This window comes from Onychomys torridus, chromosome 11, assembly GCF_903995425.1.
Source record: "Onychomys torridus chromosome 11, mOncTor1.1, whole genome shotgun sequence".
Lineage (NCBI taxonomy): Eukaryota > Metazoa > Chordata > Mammalia > Rodentia > Cricetidae > Onychomys > Onychomys torridus.
Window position 1 is genome coordinate 87020184 of NC_050453.1, and position 11897 is coordinate 87032080.

The window sequence follows — 11897 nt, forward strand, 5'->3', positions numbered from 1 at the left end:
AAAGATTAGAGGTACAGCAAGGCTACTTCATTAACAGTCAGGGGAGAACTGGCTTCTGGTGACAGAGGTTTTTAGAACAAAGCTCAGGGGAGGCTTGAGGGACTGAGTGTGTCCCCGTGACAGAAGGCGGTCAGGAAAAACACAAGTGCCATGTTTTACAAACGGGAAACGAAGCTTCCATTGACCTCAAGCACCCAAGAGCCAGAGGATCTTCAAGGAGAGTAGACCCTGCCACAGAAAAGAATTGTATGGGTTGGGTTGTGTCGGATAAAAAAGAGAAAAGGGTGATTGGCATTAAACTCAACCCAAGATGGGAGGGACTTCTCTGCGGCAACAGCCCCGCTGGCTGCAGCTGCCTCAGTACCCATCTCATCCACCTCCACAAAGCTCTTGTGGATGATTCTGGACAAATGCAGACTGGGACTCTTAGATATTCCAGTCAGGTCAGCCTTCGTTTCATCAAAGATGTCCTTAATGCCCATGTCTTGTAGAGTAGAGTTGAGATCATAGCTGTCTTCCATGATGAACTGAGGGAAGGAAATGGATACTGATTCTTCGGGCATATTTTCTGAGCTACACCAGGCCATGATTTTTTCATGGCTTATTTTGTTTTCAAGCTATAAGAAGAAGAAAATTATATATAAGGTCAGATTATAAGCCAGCAAAAGTATCTCAATTACTTCAAAGTTCCTCAGTTAATCTATTTTAATAGACAGACATATACACTCCAAGGACTTTCTCTGAACCTCAAAACAAGTTCATTTCAATCTTTCCTATCTAGACTTTGTTTAAAATTTCCTCTCTGGAAATTACAGGACAAGCAGCATTCCACAGCACTTTGAAATTTGGCAGGTTCATGCTCAAAGACCAGAAAAATTCAGATGGATAAGTTCAGGCCAGCCCTGCCACTATGAAGTAAAATTTCCTTTTCCATAAAACAAAGATAATATGATAAGACTCTTCTGAGGGATAACCAAAGTAATGCATGTAATGTACCTAGTATATATTAAAATAATGCTGCTGTGTCATATATTTTGAACAATGGTGGTTACTATGTTGTTATCTCTATCCATCTATTGTCTATCTTTCTCCTTACCTTCTCTTTACCTCTCTTCCCAGGACAGGGGTATCTAGGCCTCCCAATCCCAATCTTCATTGATTCCCTTCTTATAGTATCAGTATTTCTACTCCTACCAAATAGCACATTTCTTGCAGCTAAACACCCAAATATAGCAGAGGCCAAAGGTCAAGCTATTTTAGGAGAAGGAGAAGCTGTTTCATTTGTGGAATTTCTGAAACTACTCAGTATCCAGATTCTTTGGTCTGGAAAGTTATTACAGAAATCTGTGAATTTGAGGGGGTGGGGGAATCTCTTGTTCTGACATTTCTGGCATTTGCTCATTGGGTTGAAACAAGTAAAAAATGAATATCCAATCTCCTTCAGATTCCACATGTCTCTAATGTCCCTACTGGCTGAGATAGCATCCTTCTTGGATGATGGATGCTGGTTCTACTCCTCCATGATCTGGAATGTGTGTGGATGACAATGAAGCTGTACCTCTTGCAGGCTCTTCACGTTGTCATCTGAGCAGGACGGAAGAAGAACCAACATGCTGAGCTTCCCCATGGTGTACTTCATTTCCAGGATCTGTGCCTGCAGCTCCTCGATGAAGCCAATTCTAAACCGACCCTTCTGATTCATCATCTTTACTGTCTTCTTCTCATTCTGCAGTGGGCATGGAGGAAATCACAAAAGACCATCATGGAGAGCTCAAACACCCATGGCCTCAACATCGTGAGAGTAATGGTGCTTCAGAAAGGGAGGGATCTATCCCAGAAGTCCAGGGTCAAGCTAGTGACCCAACCTAGAATATCCCTTTGCCTACCAATCAATCACTTTATTCTCACATGCCCTTCATCAGTTCCTTAGCTCTCAAGACTGCTTACTGCTGGATTTTCAACTCAATTATCTCCCACACCCTAATTCAGCCAAAGCAAGCCCAGAAAGCACTGAGTCTTCAGTGTACATCCTAATAATATTCAGGAACTACCTGGCTTATCTGCTCTCTTTCCTGAACTGCCAACAATACTCAGACCACTTTCCCTAGGAAACATATACTCAGTGTTTACAGACAAAGGGATAGAGGATAGATAAATCTAGAGGGAGATGGCCAAGATTAGGGGTAGAAAATTTAGAGGCAAGTTGAGTTGTCTCTTATCTGAGCAAATTCAACATGAAGAGGCCCATCTCTTTTCTTAAGTGTATACATTTGTTTTGTTTTCTTTTGTTTTGTTTTATGACAAGGTCTCAATGTGCAGCTCTAGATTCCTGGTATTCTTTATGTAGACAAAGCTAGACTTGGACTTGTGGTGATCCTCCTGCTTCTACCTCATAAATGCTTGACTTTTAAACATGTGCCAGTCTACACAAACTTTTAATTGATTAACAGATTATGTATATTTAGTGTGTATGTAATGTTCTGAAATATGTGTGTGTTGCAGAATAGCTTATTTAAACTGTTTAGTGAACTTTGGGTACTGCCTTTTGTAAAACACAAAATGTTTATTATAATTGCAAGCCACAACTCACAGATCTAAGCTAGACACTACTGATCACCATTAGCGGAGATTAGGAGTAGACTACCTAGAAACCTCAGGCTAATACAGTAAGTACCTCACTTAGAGAGAATGGTGCATCAATGGTCTTTTCACAGTCAAAGTTTTTCTCCCACTTGGCCTTGAAGTAGACAGCATTCACTAGCACCAGCACAGTCGCATTAGTAATTGCATCCTTGCTGAACAGTTCCTTGATTTTACCTAGAAACGAAAAGGTGACAAAGAACAACCTGAGCTTGTGTTGCATGAAAAGTATTCATGGAGACATGAGAGAGTGCCTCATTCAAGATCTTACCCAAGAAACCTAGAGGGTTAGGGGGGTCTTGAAGAGGGGTAGGGGTTGTTGGGGGAGAACTCTCACTCCCCTGGAGGAAGACACAATTCAGAGCACTGAGAACAAGAGTATCTTCTCTGGTTCACTTTTGGTTGCAAATTGCCACCAGACATCTACAGTCTATGTTTCATACCTAACTTTTACAATTTCCTGGATAGAATAACTACAGTTTGAACTCCCTTTCTCTAGCATTTTTTGAGGTTTACTATGTGCTCTCTCATATAAATAGATAAGTAGGTGATAGACAGACAGACATGGATAGGTAGACATATAAACAGACAAACAGACATGCCCGTGCTGTGTGTGTGCGCGCACACACACACACACACACACACACACACACACACGGCCATAGTGTAAAGCCTACTTTGTAGAAGTTTCTACATCCTCTTTCATTTCAGCTCAAAAGAAGAATTCATTCAGTTTTGTAAACACACATTCATTTGGAGAAGTGAGTACCTTCTAAACCCCACATAGAGATTAAGCCTTCAAAATGTATTGATAGCTGTCCCTTTTTAAGGGAGTGATTTGCTGTAAGCAATGAAACGAGACACCAAGTAGTCGAAAAGGAACAAGGTGGGCTAGCACTGGTCCTGGTGGGGCCTTCTGTCTCTTGGGCCAGCTCTCACTTGAGCACCCGCCATTTTACAAGAATACTAAGGAGAATGAGAAGCATGCCCAAAAACGACAGGAAGTGTTCCTTGCCATCTTCAACCACTAGTCCATTACAAGACACCAGCCACTTTAGTGCATGATGAGGTCTTAATGAGGAAGGATCATTTTACATTGAGAAAGGCTGTACATAGACTCTATAATATATCATGTCAACATTAACTACACTTAATATACATCAGGAAAGCTGACTCAGTAAAGAGATAACATGTATTAGGGTTCAGTGAGGATTTCTTTACCAAACTACTACTCTCTTCATAGCTTGCTGGAACCTTGTAAGAGCAGGAATTCCATGACACACAGAAGAGGAGGAGTAAATAATTGTGGGATTTAAAGGTTTCCCTGCGGAAACACCATTAGTAAGCTGGCCTTAACTCAATGTTAAAAGTACGGGAGCGAGGAGCATAAGCCTCCAAATGGAAGAAAGGAACAGGAAGTGTTGCACCAAGTACCAAAAGCAACTAATAAACCAACCATGTGGCTCCCTGGCTGTCAGTCAATCAAGTGTGCAAGTGCCCTGAGTCAGAGTCTCACTTTAGATATACTACCTTTCCCTCTGCTTCTCCAAAGTTCATTGAACAAGCATGTTTTCAACCCCACACTCATTAGCTGACCCCTTCTAACACTCAGGCCTGAGATGAAGAGCTCATTTTTTTATGCATGCACAGGTAGAAACAGGCTGTCTAACACTTAGAGATTCAGGCACAAACCCTGACTTCATTCTTAATGACTGACAACAAAGACCAAATGTTGCTTCCCCCATAAAACGGAAGCTTGAGTTGGTTAGAGTCTCTACCATGGTGATGGGGGGAAAGTCGAGAGCAAGATGGACAAAGGAGCAAGTGAGCTACAAATGAACAAAAAAAATGGAAAAGTGACTTAGGTTTCTCCCCTATTGACTGAGTTCATAATCAACTGCAAAATGAAGAGGCCCAACTCTTGTTTAATATGCTTATTATTAGAACTGATGAGTAAAAACAGCATACATACATGACAGTTTTATTTGGCCATAAAGAATAAAATTACGTTATTTGCAGCAAAGTGGATGGATGTGGGTGTCATCAAGGTAGGCAAAATAAGCCAGGCTCAGAAAGACAAACAGCCCAGGTCTCCTACCCTATTAGGTTTGAATATACATGACATGAGGTGGGCATGTGAGGTAGAAGGGCTCTGAAGGGAGAAAGGATGGGGAACAAGAGGGTGACGGGGAAGAGAATATACAATACTGCATGCTTTCTCTCCTATAGTAAATCCAAAGTCAATGATGAGAGGATGTGGAGGCAGGACTGACGATTTCAGGAGAAGGAGACCAACAGGAAAGACTGGAGAGGGGCTGGGAGTGGACGGGCAGATACTAACAAATTACAATTATACATACATCAAAATGTCATTGTGGAAATATTTTTATACACTAAATTAAAAAATAAATGTAAGTCACTTCCCTGTCTTAAACTCCCTAATTTCCCTTCATTCTTAATTTATCATGTAAAATGATGCAGAAAGCATATATACACAGGTAGATTCTTATTCAGTCAATCTATTTTTCTATTAATTCTAAGTATACATAATGCATTAGGAGTGCTACTGTAGCTTTTAACATTATAATTTATTTTTGTTACATGATAGATATTGTAAGTAAAAGCAGAGTCCTCAATAACTCAACTATGGCAGAAGAACTCCAGTTTCAAATGGATATTTTGTAGAAAAGATGAGCTTCAGTCTTGTGGACAGAGATGCATTCAGTGCCGCAAACAGTAGTGTGATATCAAGAGACAGGGCTTCCCTCATACCATTCAAAGGAAAGCCTGTGATAAAAACATGGGAGTACTAAAACAGACTGAAGAATCATGGACCAGCAAGGTGCCTCAGAGGGTAAGGTCACTGCCTAATAAGCCTGACAAGCTAAGCTAAGTTGTAGGATCCACATAGGAAGAGAACTGGCTCCTGCAGATTATCCCCTGCCATCCACATGTCAAGCACATGCCCACATGAACACACGCAAACACACACAATAAATAAATAAATGTCTTCAGAGACTAGAGATCCTAGGAGGAAGAAAAGCAGAAACAAACTATAGAAGTGCATACACAGTTGCCACCCTGGGTGTGCCCAACATCGTCTGCTGCTGTACAGCAGTGAACTGGGAACACACACCAAGCATGCCAACACCAGCCCCCGAAGATGAGTAGCCTGCAAAGTGTGCCCACTGCAGTATCAGCCTCACTGCTAGGCCTTTCTTACCTTGGCATTGACTTTCAACCCAGAAGTTAATCTCTTGTCTCGACTTCTCAGTATCCCCCCGGAAATCTACACTTTCAAACGTCGTGTGGTAGAATTGAGTTACGCCATCTGAGTACTCCTGTTCAATTCAAATACATGGGGAAGGGCATGACAAAATCATATGGAGGTGCTGGGTGTTAGGATGAGATGGGGACAAGAAGCCCCTGAAAAAGAAGCTCCTTGTCACCTAACATCAAGGGAGTGGCCTCCTTAATGTTCATGGGCTTTCTGTTTGGGAGATTGCAAAGTTTCATAAAAAGCATAATAGTTTATTGTGAATATAATTAATTCCACTCACAAAAAAAACTTTAAAATGGTTTAAATATTTTTTATTCATTTGTATTTTAGCATAATTTTAAATAAATAATGCATTACCAAAAACATTGATGTGTACACTCTTTAATAAATGAATTTCATGGGGCTGGATAGATGTCTCAGTAGTTAAGAGCACTGGCTGCTCTTCCACAGGTCCTGAGTTCAATTCCCAGCACCCATATGGCAGTTCACAGCTGTCTATAACTCTAGTTCCAGGGGATCTAAAATCCTCACACCAATGCTCATAAAATAAAATTTAATAAATTAAAAAAATAAAAATACAAATGAATTGCAAGTGTGGATTTAGCTCTCAAAATTCTAGGGTTTTCTAATCTATATAAGATACCAAGCTGGTAAGATGATTTATTGTGACGGAAAGTAGGATCTCTGTACCCTTGACTAACCCAGCTCGTGCTGTGTCACATCTGCCCGTATTCACAACATCACACTTATTGACGGTGTGGCTCCCTTTCTTGAGAACTGGAGCTGACTTGGAGCCTATGCTACTTCAGGTAAAAGCTGCTTACCCACAGCAACAAGGCCCGTGGCTTTGGGTTCCCAATGGGGTCACCTTTCTTGGCACCGTGCACCTTCTGCAAGGAATAGTTCCCATGTGCACCAGACTGAGGCACAATAAGGAATCTTAGAGCAGTATCTTAAGGCAGCCAACAGGCAGAAAAGCCGCAAAATATGACTACCATGTACCTTGATTGGGAAAGAGTACCTTATGAAGCTCATGCATGTGCCAATGGGCTGTGAATCAGGTGACCCTTGCTACCCATGCTGTGCCACTTATAAGTGGACTCCTAAACCCAAAATGTAAACTAGGTGGAAGGAGACTGAAGTCCGGGACCTCAGGAAGAAGGTTGTAGTCATGCACCAGTCCATAGCCCCATAGACTATGTTATGTGGAAGATGAGTCATCTACCTACTCACTTACAGAGCATGCTCTGTGGACACCTCAATCCCTGTAACTCACCGGACAGATTGAGAATTCCCGCTCTCCATAGAGTCTGTTGGCCATACTCAGGGTGTAATAAGCTTTGGCTCTGTCTAATCTGGAGAGAAGTTTCCCAAAGTAGCAGCCGAGCAAATCATCCTCATCGGTAGATTCAGCCTAACAAAAGAAGGAGCAAATGGTTAAGCACCACTAAAGAAAGGGTATTTTTATAGGAGCAAAGCAAAGCTGGCCAGGGAGATGTCATTGTCCTGTTACCAGGTTTGGGGAGACAGAGAGGAATGAGGGACAACCAAGGACATAAAAAAGGTGTCCTTAGAAAGGGATTTCAGATCGCATGAGATTACTCACCAAGGACATAAAAAAGGTGTCCTTAGAAAGGGATTTCAGATTGCATGAGATTACTCCCAACTGTGAAGCCTGTATCTAACCTACAGAATAAGCAGAGCACAGGCAGAATGAGCAAATACTGAAGGGCAGAGTTTTCAGGCAGAGACTCACCTGCTGCTCCTGAGACACTGGCGTTTGTTTCTGCCCTTCCAGAGAGCTATCAGATAACACTTCTGTTTTGCTTTTTGAACAGGAATCATTGGGGTCTTTGCTTTCACTCTTGGAAAGCTCATTGAAATGTAATACCTGCGTGATAATGAGATAGGGCCTTTCAGACTGTATAAAGGATAGGAAGTCAACAAAGTAACCAACAATAGTTCACAGAAGTGGGTGTCACTGACACTGCCCTCCTCCTCTGACTACACTTAAGAATGGGAAAGAGCTCCATTGATAGAGTGCTTGCCTAGTATGCACAGAGCCCTGAGTTTTATCTCCAGCCCCTGTGTGAAGAAAGTACAGTGGCACACTCTTTAATCCCAATAGAAACAGGAAGATTAGAAGTTCCAGGTTATCCTCAGTTTCATAGAAAGTTTGAGGCAAGCTCAGGCTACATGACACCTTTTCCAAAACACAAAAAAAGGAAGAAAAGAAAAACTAGAATTAATATAGACAAACAAAGGAACAAAAGGAATTCATGAGCTGTATGCCCTTACTAAACTACACTGCTCATGCTCAGTTTTAATTGGCTGTAAATATAAAATACACTTGAGGCCTTGAGGATAGAATAAAAATAATGTAGAATATCTCATTAAAATGTATATTTATTATGTATTGATAAGATATTGTAAAAATGTTGAATTATCTAAATTTTATTGACCGTAGACTTACCTTTTGAAAAATGTGACTACTAAAACATTTTAAGTTCATATATGGCTTTCATTGTGTCTGTATTATACAGCACTGGTCTGGAGTTTCACATCGGTCAGCAGAGTGAGTATGAGATGAGGCCAGCACCTCAGAGGAAGTGGGGAAGGAGAGTCACAACCCACATTGCTCAGATCCAGGTTATGGAGCTGCATGGAAAACCAAGACCAGCTGGTTCTAAAGGATGCAAACCCCATTCTACAGCTAAGTGCTGCTTATGGAACTAGAAATAATGGTAAAGCGAGTACAAGTAATTTCAAGAACATGATGACCCCAAATATTTCTGCCTTAATCTGTGGATCCACCTCCTCCGTTTTCAATACCTCACCGGTTTGTAGTGTGTTAGAACCCAGGAGCTAGGAGCCCAGCCTCAGAAGCTCACACTTACTGAAGGGGCAGGAAGCACCTTTGTCGTGTATACTCACTTATTCTATAGGTGTCTGGTGGGTGCCTACTCCAGCCCTGGTACTGTTTTAGAATTCTGGGGGATCATGCAGTAATATATAAAACACATAGTAATTGATTACTGTATGCACTCTATGAGAAGTGCTGTGTGGGTAGATGTGACTAGGCTCATTTATGGGGTTGGGAGCTTGAATGGAGCATTGGATGAGAAGATCAGAGTGAGCCTTTCAAAGGTGGTCAACATTGATGAAGGAGAAAGTAAACCGAGGGATTAGGTATAGGAGTGTGGCCCCCATCAGCTCATGTGTTTGAATCCCGGGTCCATCTTAGTGGAACTGTTTTGAAAGGATAAGGATATGTGGCCTTTGGGGAGGTATGTCACTCGTTATAGGCTTTGAGGTTTCAAGAGTTGGACCATGCCCAGTGTGTCCTGTCCTCCCATTGGTTGGTCTTGATGTGCCCTCCCAGCTATTTCTGCTACCATGTCTTTGCTCCCCATCATGGACTCTGACCCTCTGAAACTGTAAGCCCCTTCAAACGGCGTTTTTTACACATTGCTGTGATTACAACGTTAGTCACAGCAGTAGAAAAGTGACTAAAACACTGAAGGAAGAGACACAGGGCAAAGGAACTCAAAGGCCAACATAAGATCACTTCCCTTTCACGAGGGACCCAAGTGTTAGGAGCATACTGCCAAGGGAAGAACATTGGATGCTTCACAGAAGCAGTGCAGAAGAGACAACAGAGCTCAGAATTCAGGGAGTTCAGAATGTCTGGATTTGGAAGGTTCATCAAAAAGAAAGCCAATGGGATTTTTTGACAAATGAAATTGGAAAGTCCAGGAAGATCTTAAGCTACTGGGTAAATATCTAGGTCCTAACACACATCCAGTTAATTGGAGGAGAAAGAGAGGAAACACACTCGTATGAAAGCTACCAACAATATTGGTATCAATAACTGTAGAGAGAAAGAGTGACAGGCATAAAGAAAGAAGTAAAGAGATAAAGATGAACAGGAAAAGCTATCAGGCAGGGAGGCTAGGGAAGTCCCATATGAAAGATGAATGGAAATGGAACCTTAGAGGCTTTCAAGTGCTGAGAGCAGTGAGCAACTCCTGCTCACCTGAGAGTCAGACCAGCTTCCTATGCAGGCAGACCCAGAACGCAGGGCCCTGTTCAGCAACCTTCTAGATACATACCTCATCAATCTGACGTGCACTATCACCTCGAGCTCCCAGGCGGACCATACCAAAGGCAGCTGAGAGACTCAGAGGGCAGACAAAGATGTTTTTGTGAATATCACCTTTGCTAATCTCTTGGAAAAAATCGAAGCAAAACTTGCTATTTGCTTTAATAAGAGAATCCATTGTAAAACTGGTTACTGTCTAAAAGAAAAAAGAAAACAAAAGTGGGTGGAGAAAAATGGATAAAGAGACAATTCTTATTATTAATGCCCAAGATATAACAATACATAATTATTCAATGTGTTTATGAAGAACTTTAAAATGGACTTGGAGTGTAGTCCAGTGGTAGAATACTTGCATATGTATGATAAAGAAAGGTGAGGGGAGATGGAGGAAGAAAGAAGAGAGGAGGCAGAAAGAGAAAGATTGGATGCCGGAGAAGAAAAAGAAGGGGTGGGAAAATAGAGGGAGAAGAGGAAAGGGGAGGAAGAGAGAGGAGGGGTGTGAGGAAGCCATGTGAGGGGAAGGGAAGGACCAGGAAACTAAAGTTATCAGCCTTCGCCAAAATAAGTGAATTGGCATCTGCGTTCATACAAATGGAAGTCTCTCAAGTTACAGGCACGACAGAAAGCAATGCCATAGTCAGTTGGCTTAAGAAATAGGAGTTTACTACCCCACAACCACAGAGACCAGAAATCCAAAATCAAGGTATCTACTTGGTTGGTTCCTCCTGAGGCTCTTGGCAAAAATCTTCCCCAGGCCTCTGGTGCTGTGAGCCATCTTTGCTATTTCCTGGCTTAGAGAGGTACTATTCTAATCTCTGCCTCCATCTTCACAGGGCATTAGTATCTTGTACTTGAATGTGCACATATATGTGTCCATATTTCTTCTTCCACTGACTCGGGGACCCTGAACCAGCATGACCTCATCTTGTTTTGATTACAGCTATAAAGACCGTGTCCAATGTCACAAGAGCAGAGGTTAGAAATCAGTACAAGTCCACTTGATTCTTTCACTTCATTGAGGTCAAGTAAAGCAGAGGCTAGCATCAAGTCAGTCTCCTGCCCCCTCCCCTGAGAGGTGCCGGTTCTGTTTATTCCCCTCCCTCAGTGGTCTGTGACTGAGAAATGTCCAGCAAATTGTTATGCGGCATGTCCTCAGCTAATGACCTCTATCTTTTCACTCACCCCAAATACAATCTAATTTGACATACTTTAGCCACTCATCAATACTGTCCAAGAGGTAACAGAGCTAGAAAGCCACCTCAGTACAGAAGCTATTGACTTTAATTCTTTGTTGACACCTAACACCACAGGTAAACAGAACTAAAGCAGTAGGCTGACTTCTTTAATAACTATTCCTCACCTCACCCTCAACCTAGTCTAGAAATACCAGCAGAATATTATTTAGATCTCACCCTCCCTCTGAAACAAAAGGTTTTTTTCTTCTTCTCTTTGCTTATGGACCATGTATATTCCAACACACAAATGTAACACACTGAACACAGAGTAAGCCTTAGAAATAGTTGCTGTGCTAAAGGCAGTGGTGCATGCTGGCTCTAAGATATTCCCAGTTTGCTAGAAGCTCATTATGCATATGAAACACAACTCAAAAAGATCCTAGGCAAGTTAAAACAAAAAACTTGCCTCCCTGGTGTGTGTCAAATACTTCACATACAGGTGCTTTAATCCTGGAATTCTGCAAAGTAAACCCCATCATTCCTCTATTACAGAGCAGAGCATTCAAGACGCAAATCACAGGTGTCCATCTTCACATGAACACTGTGACACTGCCCTGCTTTAACTGTTTCACGCTTCGGGAGGCCAGGCTGATACACACACACCCCTGCACACTGTACATTCACTTCCCCCAAGTGGAAG

The 11897-nt window shown here is 42.0% G+C and overlaps 1 protein-coding gene across 2 annotated transcripts; it reads right to left on the bottom strand.

Annotated features, from left to right (window-relative positions):
* Positions 1 to 212: 212 nt before the first annotated feature.
* On the bottom strand, positions 213 to 10200 carry Serpinb12 (serpin family B member 12). 2 transcript variants are annotated; one of them, XM_036201883.1, is made up of 7 exons: positions 10033 to 10200; positions 7737 to 7811; positions 7197 to 7334; positions 5864 to 5981; positions 2675 to 2817; positions 1559 to 1726; positions 213 to 617 (listed from the first exon to the last, which is right to left on the bottom strand). In XM_036201883.1, the coding sequence occupies exons 1-7, from the start codon at positions 10198 to 10200 to the stop codon at positions 213 to 215; spliced, it is 1215 nt and encodes a 404-aa protein (XP_036057776.1). The 2 variants fall into 2 exon arrangements, with proteins under 2 accessions (XP_036057776.1, XP_036057775.1); XM_036201882.1 differs by having other exon boundaries at positions 7677 to 7811.
* Between the last annotated feature and the right edge of the window lie 1697 nt (positions 10201 to 11897).